The 15323-nt window shown below is 42.2% G+C and overlaps 1 protein-coding gene across 1 annotated transcript in view; it reads left to right on the plus strand.

Annotated features, from left to right (window-relative positions):
• The window catches only part of LOC139687065 (cytosolic carboxypeptidase 6), a 1035710-nt gene that overhangs the window by 975294 nt on the left and 45093 nt on the right, over window positions 1–15323 (plus strand). The window contains exon 10 of the mRNA XM_071584170.1: window positions 10460–10570. Coding sequence (XP_071440271.1) covers window positions 10460–10570 — 111 coding nt within the window. The remainder of the gene's footprint in view (window positions 1–10459; window positions 10571–15323) is intronic.

Consider the following 15323-nt stretch of genomic DNA (forward strand, 5'->3'; position numbering starts at 1 on the left):
TTTTGAGAACTGTCAACTATGTCCAGTTCGCCAAAAGTGTAATATGGAACGTAATCAGTAAATGGAAACTGATTAATAAAAATTTTGCTTTACTCGACATTAATTTTTAGATCTGAACATCCTTTAGTTATGTTCTTAAATAATCATTTTATAGGCTCTATCACTGTGAAAAATATTATGGCAAAATTTTTTCGTACAGATATAGCATAAAGCACAAGAGACGGGCGAATCATTCATTAAATACAGTCACAAGAGTTGTCGTTTAATGTGATTTAAATATCGACTGTTCTATCGACAGATGAACTTAAATAATTGGGTTAATCTTTTATCACCTATTCTGTATAGCTCACACCCGAGGTGGTACTCGAACCAACGACCTTTGGGGAAAGTGGCAAGCACCTTGCCTACCACAAGCAAACAGAGGTTGTGAAACGCTAACTACTTTCCCGGCCGTTGTCAAAAATGAACCCTCTGTAGTTTTCCCTCTATTTTGTAGTAGCCAACTAGAGAGCGAGCTACTCTCTAGAGACTTAGACAATATCTCGGAATGGTGCAATTTATGGGGATTAACACTTAATATAGATAAATGCGCATTTTTGAAATTTTGGAACAAAGGAAGCGAGGAAAAGGATATAAACTACAAAATTGAGGGTTCAGTATTGACAACGGCAAATCAAGTTAAATATTTGAGGGTTGTTCTAACACCACGCCTTTCATGGGGAGCACATATCACGACAATATGCGGATCAGCTTTAAAGAAACTTAGCTTAATAAAACGGATGGTGGGGAAATGTAATGAGAAAATTAAAGAGAGGTGTTATTTTGCTCTAGTTAGACCTCATTTGGAATATGCCGCAAGTATTTGGGATCCTTGGGAAAAATTTGGAAAAAAGAATTAGATAAAGTCCAGAGAAAATCCGCTAGATTCGTTAAAAATTGTTATGATAAGAACACAAGTGTGACAGGTCTCTTAGGGGATTTAGGCTGGGAACCACTTGAAGTGCGGAGAGAACAAGCGAGGCTTAGACTTTTGGAAAGGTTCAGAACAAACGAGTTTAAATATGACACTGAAGGAATTATAATGGCCCCACACTACTTAGGCAGATCAGACCACAAAGATAAACTAAGGGAGATAGATTCCAGGACAGATAGGCACAAATATTCATTCTTTCCCCGAACAATCAGAAATCATAATAGTAAGAAACCGAAGTCACTTTAGAAATATTAAAAACGTTGAATTTACAAGTCGGAACAAAATTAAACACTATAGAGATGTTAGGTATACTTTCAGGTGCATGTGTATGTAAGGTGTAGATTGAGTGTTTGCATGTGTGTGGGGTGTAAGTGTTCATGCATGAATGTATGCCAAGTTTTTTTTTTTTATATATGATTTTGTGGTTATTGCATGGGGTTTTTTTTCTCTTTCTCTTCTAAATTACGGGTGGTGTCCTAGCACCCCCCGTCACACGCCCTTGCGGCGGCCTGCGGGGTATTAAGTAGATGTAGATGAAGTAGATCAGACTACACACAAAGATAAACTAAGGGAGATAGATTCCAGGATAGATAGGTACAAATACTCATTTTTTCCCTGAACAATCAGAAATCATAATAGTAAGAAACCGAAGTCACTTTAGAAATATTAAAGCCATTGAATTTACAAGTCGGAACAAAGTGAAACACTGCAAAGCTGTTAGGTATACTTTCAGGTGCATGTGTATGCAAGATGGAGTTTGAGTGTTTGCATGTTTGTGGGGTGTAAGTGTTCTCGCATGAATGAGTGCCATGTTTTCTTTGTGGATGTATGAATTTGTGGTTCTTACATGCGGTTTTTTTTCTTTTCTAAATTACGGGTGGTGTCCTAACACCCCCCGCCACATGCCCTAGCGGCGGCTTGCGGGGTATTAAGTAGATGTAAATGTAGTTTACATACTGTTCCTCGCTTCCTTTGTTCCAAAATTTCAAAACTGCGCATTTATCCACATTGAGTGTTATTCCCCATTTATTGCACCATTTCCAGATATTGCCTAAGTCTCTAGACATTAGCTCACCATCTAGTTGGCTCCTTATTTCCCTGTATACCACCGTGTTGTCTGCAAATAAGCTCAGATTGCTACCAATGTGTGTGCTTAAGTCATTAATGTATATTAAGAACAGAAGAGGCCATATTACACTTCCCTGGGGGACGCACAAACTTATATCTCTATCACATCTGCATCTCCATCCACATAATACCCCGCAAGCCGCCGCAAGGGCGTGTGGCGGGGGGTGTTAGGTCACCAACCGTAAAAAGGAACAATACCACATACAAAACAATAACGTGGAAAATTACACCCACAGCAGCGCAAACACTCATGCAACAATCCCTTCATCCAACACTCATAAAAACACATATACCGCAAAACAACTAAAAAACTGCACCCCATGATGCAGCACGAAAGCCATCCTACAACACGGAAGCCAGGACAAAACTAGCAAGAAATCGAAACATCACTACCACATGAAAATGCACCACGAAACACTCTACCCCCAAAGAGTCTGTAAAAGGCAGGGAATGCGACCCAACGTTGCAGGTAGCAGGAATTTGCCCACGCGGAGAGGGATGAGGGATTGAAAGGGAGACTTAAAAACAGATGAACGGAACACGAATGAGGTCATTCGGAAAGAATGGGTTATTATAACAAAACACAAGGTTAGTGGAAGAGCATGCATTTAAATACAACTAATTATTTTTTAGACGCTGAGGGTGGCAAGTGGAATTTTTGCTATGTATAACCCTGCAGTTGCTATCCCGTATTGTCCGTGGGAAGAAGGAGTCCTTGAGTCAGCTAGTTCTGGCATCTATTTCCCGAATTTTATATGCATGATCCAAGCGACCAATGTATGTAGGAGTACGAATAATTTGCGAGACCTCGGTGCTGAAACATGCGGATCTAAATTTATTTAATAATTTCAATCTTGCATTGAATCGTCTCTCAGCCAATGATTCCCACCCCAAATCCATGAGCATTTCGGTGACGCTTTGCGTTTTATCGTAGGAATTCTTTACAAAACGGGCTGCCCGGCGTTGAACCTTCTCAATTTCCCGAATGAGACCTTTTTCACTCGGATCCCACACACTGCATGCGTATTCTAAATGAGGCCTTACAAGAGTTTGGTAATAACGTTCCTTGACCTTCGAGTCACTTTTGCCGACAATGCGTCTAATGAATCCCAATTTTTTATATGCTTGACCGCAGACTTTACGTATGTGAGCCCCCCAAGTTAAGTCTTTTGTGAATGTGACACCTAGGTATTTTACCGTATCAACTGCTGCTAGGTCACCTCCAGCTAATTTGTAAGCAAATCCCGTTGATCTTTTAAAGAAATTTACCACTGAACATTTATTATAATTTAGAGTCAATCCCCAGTTAGAACACCATTTAGTAATGCAATCTAAATCCTGCTCTAGAATAAAACGATCCTCATCCCCAGATATCTCCCGATAGATCACCGTGTCATCCGCGAACATCCTAATTTTACTTTTCACTTCGCGGTTTAAATCGTTAACAAAAATCAAGAAAAGCAACGGCCCGATCACACTTCCCTGAGGTACCCCCGACGTGACTCGAACGCTGTCGGAACTAGCGCCATCAAGGACTACCCTCTGTTCCCGCTCTGAAAGAAAATCTTTAACCCTACTTATGGCGCCCTTGTTTATACCTGCGACCTTTAATTTATGAATGAGTTTACCATGTGGGACCTTATCAAATGCCTTTTGAAAATCTAAGAAGATGGCATCCACTTGCCTACCTCTCTCACCCGATAAATGTAAAACATGTGTAAATAATCCTAATTGGGTCTCGCAGGAGCGGGTTTTCCTGAATCCGTGTTGATTGTCACTTAAAAAGTTAATATTGTCAAGGTGTCTAATTATTGAACTGACAATTATGTGCTCTAAGATTTTGCAACAGATAGAAGTGAGAGATATAGGTCTGTAATTACTGGGATCCTCCCTGTCACCACTTTTAAAAATAGGCGTTATTTGCGCGGTTTTCCAAATCTTAGGTACTTTGCACTCCTTGAGGGATTTGTTAAATATAAATTCAAGGAACGGGGCAATGATTGGAGCTAAATGTTTTATCACCCTAGCTGGTATATTTTCGGGACCCGGGGATTTGTTGGGTTTAATCTCTTTAAGCAATTTTAGAATTCCTTGTTGGTCCACTGTTATTTTTTCCATGGGTGGAGTATGTATTGTTTCTTGGAGATATGCGGTGGCAACATCATTCGAGAAAACGCTTTGGAAAAATGAATTTAGGATGTTAGCTTTACCCTCGCTGTCTGTATGAATTATATTGCTACAATCCCTTAAGCAAGCCACGGTTTGTTTACTCCCATTTACTTCCCTAATTTATGACCAGAAAGCTTTAGGGTCAGTGTCCAAGTACGCGCAAAGTACTTTGCGTTTAAATTCCAGTAAGGCGCTAAGTAATTGTATTTTGGTTTCTTATTTAGAGAATCTATATTTGTCCCATAATTGTTTATTCTCAGGGGATGATATGTTCACGCCTGCCCTCTTTACCCTAGAGTGTAGCATTCTCTGCTTTCGAAGGGCTTTTCTAACGTCTTTATTGTACCACCTGGGGTCGCGATTTGCTTTAACGTATTTTATAGGTATGAAATCTACGATTCCTTTTTGCATGATATTGACAAATTCTGTCCAAGTTTCTTCCACGTTGACATGACTTAAGCGGGTTTTGAACTCGGGTAGTGAAGAGTTTAATTGATTGGCAAAAGATTCAGAGTCTGCTTTATGGTAATTATAAATTTTTCTTTTTGTTTTAACAATCTTTTTTATTTCTATGTCCAAGTGGACATTAATTGCTTTATGGTCACTCAAGCCCTCATCAGTTGATACACTAATAATACGTTCAGGCGTGTTTGTAAGAAATAGATCCAATATGATCTTTCCACGGGTGGGCATGCGTACTGCTTGATGGAGGGAACTTCTTTGAACCAACTTTATCATGGAATTGCAAGATTCGCGATCGCGGGTCCCAGATTTAACGATATTGTTGTCCCAATCTATACCAGGGAGGTTAAATTCGCCACCAATTATGTTTATGCTGTTATTATATTTACGTGTAAAATTGTAAATTTGATCTACTCTATGTTATTATTTTCAAATGAAACTTGCCTGCTTTCAAAATGACTTTTAACTGCCACGAAAACCCCTCCTCCGGGTCTTCTTTCCTTATCGTGTCGGTAAACTTTGAAATCTATTGGGAAAAATTCTTGGTCGTTTATGTCATTGCACAGCCAACTCTCTGTGCCTAATACTATAATAGCGGAATGAGTTTGGATTATGTGTTCTAGATCCGCTGATTTGTTCTTGAGGCTTCTGCAATTTATAACAAGTATAGTTAAATTTTTTTGATGTTGAATAACGTCCTTATTTGTGCCTGACTGTAATTTAGGACGCCTTTGTGGGGAAGTGCGTGTCACATGTCTTTCTAAATCAATGCCAGTGTTGTCGGTGACTTTTATATTTTTATTAATAATATTATAAAAACTGCACCCCGTGCTGCATCACAAGGTGCAGTTTTTTAAGTTGTTTTGCGGTATATGTGTTTGCATGAGTATTGGATGAAAGGATTTTTGCATGAGTGTGCGCGCTGCTGTGGGTGTAATTTTCCGTGGTGCTTTTTTGCATGTGGTATTTTTCCTTTTTACGGTTGGTGACCTAACACCCCCCGCCACACGCCCTTGCGGCGGCTTGCGGGGTATTATGTAGATGTAGATGTAGATGTATACGCGCTATCCCCAGATGTTAATGACCCACTAAGTGACCTGCCCTCTATCCTAAAAAAGGCCTACAGTGGTCGAGTATCCTATCCGCTACCTTACTCGCCGCTTCCGCCGTGTAATGGACCCCAGATCGGTTAAGGGAAGTCCGGCAAGATCGGAGGGTTGGTCTCAGGTCGACGAAGGAGGCTCCTATGTCCGAGCAGAATCTCGATAGTCTCTGGTTTATGCCTTCCACTCGGCTCCAAACCAGAGACCCGCGGTCCTCCCTCGGAACGATGCTGCAGACCGTTAGTCCCAGCCGAACCCCCTCGACGCCCTGGACGCGCTTCACCTCGGAGCTCAGTTCCCTAAGGGAACGGAGGACCTCCTCGGATCCACGGTCCGTGACGTCGTTGGTGCCCACATGGGCCACGACCTGCAGCCTAGAGCACTTCGTGCCTTTGACCGCCGCCTCGATTGCTTTCGTCATCTGAGGGACTCCTCCGCCTGGTATACACCAGGCGGTCACCCGTTGATCGGCGCCTACGCGGCGCGCCCTTTCCCTCAATGGAACCATTACACGACGGACATTCGAGCTACCTATTACTACAATTCCCTCCCTTCACGTTCCCTGACGTCTTACCCTAGGCAGTGCCCTCGGAGTAGGGATAGGGGCTGCAGGTACGGTGGTGCTGTCATCCGACAGCACCTGGTACCTGTTGGAGACGGGGATGGTATCTGCCTCCGCTGAGTCCAATCCACGCCGCAGCGTTACCTTCCCCTTGCCCCGAGAGACGACCCTCCAATCGTTCGACCTACGGACGTGAGACACTCCCTCGTTGGGAGATGGGACACGGGGTAGTTCTCTAATCGCCCAGCCACGTGTTGCATTCGGACGAATCCGTGCACCCATATGGGCGTGGCGGGTTTTCGTATTCCCACCCCGAGCACCATCACTCCTGAGGGGAGTCCTCCGGCCAGCGATCTCCGATCGAAGCTCCCGCACCATTCTCTCCAGCATGACAATACGGGCCCTTAAAGCCGCGCATTCGCCAGTGCCTTCGAGCATGGCAACAGGGGACCTAGATGAAGCCATCTTAAATAACAACCGAGTTCCCAACAAAAGCTAACTTGTATACGCTACGCTAAAATTTCTAAGAGGGGTTACTTAAATTTAGCTCAATCAATAAGTTACGCTTTGGAAGATAGTAAAGAAAGGAAAGAAAAAAGATGGTAAAGAAAATAAAGCACTCACCGATAACCAATTAGATTCGACGGACAAAAACCACCGCAAGCCACTACGAGTACCCACTAGGAATACCACCAAACTATTAAAAACTAATAACAAGCAACACAAAAACTAAATAAACTTAACTATTTCACAAAATTAAAGCTAACACTAAACTACACTTCACTAGGGAAGAACAAACACAGAGGTACACAAGTAACAGCAGGCACGCAGGTAGTCTCAGGTAGGATCGAACCGGTTGTAGGGAGCGAGCTCGAGCACGTCTGTTCTCGGCAGAAGCCAGGCAGAGAATGAGTCTACGTCGCATTCATATCGTTGGCTACTAAGATGAGACTTTACTGGAATGAATACTCCCCCGCCCAACCTATTTGGTCTGTCCCTTCTGTAAATTGTGAAACCGTTTGGAAAAACCTTATTGTTTGCTATATCTCACGTGAGCCAATTTTCCGTTCCAACTATTATGCCTGCGTTTGTACTGGCAAAAATATGTTTAATATCCGGTATTTGTGTTCAAATGCTACGGCAGTTTAATGTTACAATTTAAATTTGGTCAATTACTTTTTGTTTTTCGGTTTTATGCACGCAAACAAAACTGTTTTGAGACGATTCGTGCTTAACAGAGGCAAAAGAATTACATTCACTCGCAATGCCATCTGCTATGAAATTAGAGGCACCATTTTTATTAAATTTACATGGGTTACATGTTATTTTAGCGCAAGTGTTGGTTTGTTCAATTGTTTTGGGGATTTGAGAGGCATAACCTGATCTGAAGTGACAAAAAGTGCTAGATTTTACTTTATTTATCCCAATATATGACCTAGGCTCTTGCCTACCAGCTATGCTAAACCTTCGAAACGTGTTCGTGTAACCTACGCGCTACCAAATGCGATGCCTCGGCAGTATAATGGACCCCGGTGGGGCCCTTTTCAGCGGCCCCACCCCCGTCTTTTGCACGACACGAATACTTTACACTTTAATCATCGCAGACGATAGTAACTTGATACTCTACTAAAAAAGTCTGCTCAGTGCATCCCCCGCCCCAAAATTTCCTCGCCTGATTATCACAACCCCAGCACCGAATATTACCAAATGGAGCATGCCTACAAATCCATATTAAATAATTTTTTTCGATTTTGAAATAATTTATCTTTCTTTTCCTAGTATCGTTGTAATCCCTACAATGCCGACATATTGTCTTCGTCGTTGACATTCATGTCTGCTCCCCTTCTCCTTAGTCCACCCTAACCCCGAATTCTTGGTTCCTATACCAAGAGAATCTCCAAAAACCCAGTGAACGTTCTGGCGTGCGATCACTGTCCCTGGCATGCTACAAATTCTCAAATCCACTTCCTCTCTGCATAATAATGGCGGGGTACTTCTTGCTACTTTCTCTACCATTAACATATGTCACAACTCATACAATTCAAACTAGCAGTCGTTTCAGAATTTCATAGCTATGCGCGTACAGCAACTTTATGCATAAGAATAAAAATAAAAGCAAAACCCACATAGTGTTTTTATATTCATAGGATTCACAACCTCCATTCTCCCTACGAAAACTATGAAGCACACTCAAGTGAAAATAGTACGTGCCTATTCCTCGAAAAGGTCATATATGGCGAAAAAAATACAATAACTCCCGGGATGTAAAATCGACGACTTGAGTCCATGGTGGTGGTTTGCCGTGAGAGCGACCTTTTTATCAAATTCGACGGGTTAATGGGACGCAACCCTTGCGGTAGTTCCGAGAGCGTTCGAGTCACGTCGAGGGCACCTCAGGGAAGTGTGATCGGGCCGTTGCTTTTCTTGATTTTTGTTAACGATTTAAACCGCGAAGTGAAAAGTAAAATTAGGATGTTCACGGATGACACGGTGATCTATCGGGAGATATCTGGGGATGAGGATCGTTTTATTCTAGAGCAGGATTTAGATTGCATTACTAAATGGTGTTCTAACTGGGGATTGACTCTAAATTATAATAAATGTTCAGTGGTAAATTTCTTTAAAAGATTAACGGGATTTGCTTACAAATTAGCTGGAGGTGACCTAGCAGTAGTTGATACGGTAAAATACCTAGGTGTCACATTCACAAAAGACTTAACTTGGGGGACTCACATACGTAAAGTCTGCGGTCAAGCATATAAAAAATTGGGATTCATTAGACGCATTGTCGGCAAAGGTGACTCGAAGGTCAAGGAACGTTATTACCAAACTCTTGTAAGGCCTCATTTAGAATACGCATGCAGTGTGTGGGATCCGAGTGAAAAAGGTCTCATTCGGGAAATTGAGAAGGTTCAACGCCGGGCAGCCCGTTTTGTAAAGAATTCCTACGATAAAACGCAAAGCGTCACCGAAATGCTCATGGATTTGGGGTGGGAATCATTGGCTGAGAGACGATTCAATGCAAGATTGAAATTATTAAATAAATTTAGATCCGCATGTTTCAGCACCGAGGTCTCGCAAATTATTCGTACTCCTACATACATTGGTCGCTTGGATCATGCATATAAAATTCGGGAAATAGATGCCAGAACTAGCTGACTCAAGGACTCCTTCTTCCCACGGACAATACGGGATAGCAACTGCAGGGTTATACATAGCAAAAATTCCACTTGCCACCCTCAGCGTCTAAAAAATAATTAGTTGTATTTAAATGCATGCTCTTCCACTAACCTTGTGTTTTGTTATAATAACCCATTCTTTCCGAATGACCTCATTCGTGTTCCGTTCATCTGTTTTTAAGTCTCCCTTTCAATCCCTCGTCCCTCTCCGCGTGGGCAAATTCCTGCTACCTGCAACGTTGGGTCGCATTCCCTGCATTTTACAGACTCTTTGGGGGTAGAGTGTTTCGTGGTGCATTTTCATGTGGTAGTGATGTTTCGATTTCTTGCTAGTTGTGTCCTGGCTTCCGTGTTGTAGGATGGCTTTCGTGCTGCATCATGGGGTGCAGTTTTTATCTGTTTTGCGGTATATGTGTTTTTATGAGTGTTGGATGAAGGGATTGTTGCATGAGTGTTTGCGCTGCTGTGGGTGTAATTTTCCACGTTATTGTTTTGTATGTGGTATTGTTCCTTTTTACGGTTGGTGACCTAACACCCCCCGCCACACGCCCTTGCGGCGGCTTGCGGGGTATCATGTAGATGTAGGTGTATGATGAATGAGGTTACAATACTTGCTTACTCATAGTTCGGTATAAATACGGGAAAACAGAAAAAATATTTCCTCTCCCGTGAAAAATCAAGGATATATCACCGTTTGGCCTAGAAAGGATAGAAAAACTGTGGATTCAGGGATTTAAAGTTCAAAATTCAGTGTATTATTTTTATCACATGGCGCTCTCAAGCAGTCTCCCAAAGTGTTAAAAGGGTTTAATATTCAATTCCGATTATTGTTTTATCAAATGTCATTTGTTTACTAAAATTAAAAAAAATGATCCCTCCTCAGGTTCGAGAGGCATATTGTGTTTCCCAAAATACTTGCCCACAATGCCGAAGACTACAACCCAGCAAACACGATGTATAACAGGGATTCTATCAAAGCTGGCACAACGAGAAGGTAAGTGAAAGTATTGCACGTTAAATGTATGTGGTATCAAGTAGATTTGGACATTAGGGAAAGTGCTGAACTTCGGATGAATAGCTCTGTCTACATGCTTCAGTTTACATACTGCAGGTAAGATAAGCATGCATCAAGATCCATCAAGCTATCGTGCGGTAATCTTTTATAAAATCACTTCGTTTCCACTCACTTAAGATACTCTTTCTCAATGGGAAATATTACCCTCGAATCTAAGTTCAGATAGACGGAAACCTCCGCCATAGAAATTCAGTCGAAGCCTGTTTATATCAGCGAAGCGCATTGGGACCCCAAATAAATGTATGCGTAACCTAATATTCTCAATCTGGAACCTGCCTAATGAACTGATCATTTATGTGCCTCGTTAATGCAAATTTCCCCAAGGTTTACCTGCAAAACACTTTGGAAAAAACTGTGCTTACTTTCAATTCATTACTTCATGGAAGCATCCTTCCAGGATGAAAGGAACTTTTTCGCCATTTATTGATGCATAAAAACTACTGAAAAAACATCTTAGCCCTTTATATCATAAATTTGATTAATCAAAAACCTAATTCTTATGGTAATAGCTTTTAAGTGCTACACTTTCAGGGAAATTCAGGTAAATCCTGTAAATAATTGTAAGTATGAATGTTTATATTCAAAACATTCCGCAGTTTTACATCTATAGAGGTCAAACATAGTGAAAAGTGTTGTACAAATATATATAAATATATATATATATATATATATATATATATATATATATATATATATATCCCTCCGCGGACTACAGCCTTGACGTGGTGGAAGGGCTTGTGCGTTCTGATGACCCCTAGAGCTGTGCTGGCGGGAGTAATAATAACTGCTCCTGGTAGGGTCACCAATGCCAGATAGGTCTAAGGTTAGGAGCCAGACGAAGTCCACGCAGCGTCTGTTCCTCAGTGAGGCGGCTGCAGTGGCGTCTGACCCCAGTGGGGCGGCCAGTAAGTGATGTTGTCACGTTAAAAACACTACTGAGAAAGGCAACGGAAAACCACCTCAATTATCATCCCCAAGATTTCAATGATAGACAATACAGGGATTTTGAGTCCTGGCAACTACAGCGCTCGGCCCAAACGGCCATGTGTCGTGCCCGGCAGCGGAAGAGGTAAGGCTTCCGCGGTTGTCATCCTACGAAACCCTTGCAAGGGAAAACCAGCAGCAGCTGGAAAGAAGACGCAGGAGAAGAAGACCACATTAGTTAGAATAGGAACGTGGAATGTTAGGACAATGATGAGGACAGGGAAATTCGAGAATGTTAAGCGAGAGATGGAAAGGGGAAATATCGATATTTTAGGTCTATGCGAGGTGAGATGGAAATATAGCGGGGATTACTGGAGTGATAAGTATAGAATAATATACAGCAGCGGGGACGAGAGCCAACGAGAGATTGCCATAGTATTGAATGAAAAGGTAGGGAGAAGCGTAGTCAACATAGAGCAAGTAACGGATAGAATATTACTAGTAGAGATAAAAGCAGAACCGACGTACTTGGTTATTATTAAGGTATACATGCAACCGAGCAACCATAAAGAAGAAGAGATCTATAGGATATACAACCAGTTAGAGAGCATAATGGCGTGTGTTCCTGCAGGGAAACATTTGATAGTGATGGGGGATTGGAATGCGACGGTAGGTGAAGGATGAGATGGTGACGACGTCAGGGACTAGAGTTTAGGCACGAGGAATGACCGCGGGGAGAAAGCAGTTGAGTTCTGCAGGAGACAGGAGCTAGTCATAACTACCACTTGGTTTAGACACCACAAAAGACGCAGGTATGCATGGAAAATGCCAGGTGACTCAGAAAGGTATCAGCTAGATTATATCCTGGTTACATACAGGTTTAGGAACAGTGTGATAAATTCGCACAGCTTCCCGGGAGCGGATGCGGACTCTGACCACAATTTATTTCTTATGAAATGAAGCGTCCGTTTCAAAAAGATAAGCCAGGGGTGGCGAGTCATAAAATGGAATGTAGAAGCTTTAAATGGTTTGAAAAGAAAGGAATACAAACATGCAGTAGAGGAAATCATGGAGGATGGTAAAGAGCTTAGTACTATCGAAGAAAAATGGGAAATTATTAAGAAAGGGTTGTCTAAAGCCGCAAAAGACACTATTGGAACCGCAAACGCTAAAAGGACTAGGAAACCATGGATCACGGATGAGATGATTACATAGATGGATGAGCGGCGAAAATGGAAGAATGTAAATACAGAATCAGGCAAAATGAAGTACAAAGAATTAAGCAATAAATTGAGGCGGGCAACAAATAAAGCAAAAGAAGCATAGTGGAAGGCGCAGTGCGAGGATATGGAAAGTCTGCAGAAGAAGGGTGAAATCGGTGCGCTGAACAGTAACGTTAAATCTTTATCGGGAAGCAAGAAAGGGAGATCAACGATAGCAGTTAGAGATAAGGCGGGTAAGGTAATAGTTGACGCAGGGAAGATCCAAGGGAGATGGAAGGAATATAGAGAAGAGCTGTATAGTAAAGAGCTTAGACCAACAAAGTTAGATATAGAAAAGGAACATGACGTATATGAAGATAGCTTAGGTCCAGGCATACTAGACAATGAGATAGAAAGGGCATTAAGGGAGATGAAACTAAATAAGGGCGTGAGTGGGGAAAACATTCCCGCGGAACTTTTAAAAGGCTTAGGAAAATGTGGGAGGAAGAGGCTATATGGGTTGAGGAATGGATTTTGTGAGATCAGTTTTAGTTCCTATTCCAAAAAAGGTAAAGGCTTCATCATGGGAGGACTACAGGACGATAAATTTGATATCCCACGCAGTTAGAGTTGTTCTCAAGATCATAAACAAAAGGATAGAGAGTTGGGCAAATGATTACATAGGGGATGATCAGTTTGGGTTTAGGAAGGGGAGAGGTACGCGTGATGCCATTGCAGTAATGAGATTATTAATAGAGAGGAACACAGAGTACAACCAGGAGGTATTTGCCTGTTTCGTAGATTACGAAAAAGCGTTTGATGGAGTGAATTGGGAAAAACTAATGAGTATATTGCAGAAAATAGGAATAGATTGGAGGGAACGGAGGCTGATCCGCAACCTGTACATGTCTCAGACGGCTCAGGTACGAGTGGGGAGTCCGGTTGGGCAGTGTTAGGAATAGGTGTAAGGCAGGGCTGCCCATTATCACCGTTGCTGTTCAACCTGTAAGTAGAGGAAATAATTAAAGAGGCATGGGAAGAACTGGAGGTAGGAATGAAAGTGGGCGGGGAATTCGTAAAAGCAGTTAGTTTGCTGATGGCCAAGCTTTAGTTTGTCAGTCAGCCAAGGGGTTGGAAGCATTGCTTAGTGAATTGGAAATTCAGTGCGACAGGTATGGGATGAGAATCAATATTTATAAAGCAAAGGTTATGCGATTTTCTAGAAAGAAAAAGGGTAAGCTAAACATTAAAATAGGAGGGCAAAAACTAGAGCAGGTAGAAGAGTTTACGTATCTCGGAAGTGTTTTGGACCAACACGGTCAAAGTAGTAGGGACGTAAGGAGAAGAATTGCGCTAGGCAAGGAGGCTTTTACAAGGAGGAGGGAGTTGATGAGAGGGACGTTGAGTAAGGATATTAAGAAAAGACTCGTAAAAACTTTGATTTGGAGCGTAGCTATGCACGGCGCGGAAACGTGGTCATTGAAGCAGGAGGATAGACTTAGACTGGAGGCTTTTGAAATGTGGGTGTGGAGAAGAATGGAGAAGGTGAAATGGACAGAGAAGAAAACACATGAGGAAGTACTTGGTATGGTGGGCGAAGAGAGGGGTTTGTTTGGAGAAATTCTATGGAGGCAGGGAAAGTGGATGATGGGGGTGTTGACCGGCAGTGGGATGTTGACGACTGTAATTTAGGGGAGAATGTTAGGCAAACAAGGAAAGGGAAGGAACAGGATAGGGATGTTGGACGGGATGAAGGGAGGAAGAATGTACTCAGAGATGAAGAGGGATCTGATATACTAGAGTAGGATGATGGATTTTGTGTTTTGTTAGGAGTAATTAAATATTTGTTTGGTAGTTGTATCCATCCAAAAACCTACCTTAACCGGTATATTACCTTAAAAATTTATATATGTATATATTTATATATACATATATATATATACGAGGGTGATCCGGAAAGTAGTACCCGTTCGTGCCGCATGAAGTGCTGACGACGCGAGTAGCCGCTGGACGAGGTCAGATAGCTTCAGTGGCTTGTCTGCCTTCTCTGAGCCAAGTTGCGTGACGCTAGCATTGCCTGTGTTGTTTCTGTGATTGTTTACAATGTTTAAAAAAATTGAGAACGCCGCCAGTTGTGAAGTGAGGGCAGTGATTAAATTCCTCAATGCAAGAAACGTTCGCCCATGTGATATTCATCGCCAATTAAAGGAGGTGTATGGAGACAATGTAATGGACGAGTCGTCTGTTCGGGGGTGGTGTCGCAACTTCAACATGGGGAGGGGGAACACACACGACGATGAGCGTTCGGGGAGACCGTCTGTCATTACAGACCAACTGGTGAGCTCAGTTGACGAATTCGTGAGGAACGATCGGCGCGTCACAATTGATGACATCTGTGAGCATTTTCCCAATGTTTCTCGAACAATTGTTCATGAAATTGTTAAACACCATCTGCATTATGCAAAAATTTGTGCAAGATGGGTCCCTCGCGTATCTCAATGAGCTGGCGGCGAAGGACTATGCAGCAGGAATACAGAAACTTGTCA

Source organism: Hetaerina americana, unplaced genomic scaffold, assembly GCF_022747635.1.
Source record: "Hetaerina americana unplaced genomic scaffold, ioHetAmer1.1.p SCAF_16, whole genome shotgun sequence".
NCBI lineage: Eukaryota > Metazoa > Arthropoda > Insecta > Odonata > Calopterygidae > Hetaerina > Hetaerina americana.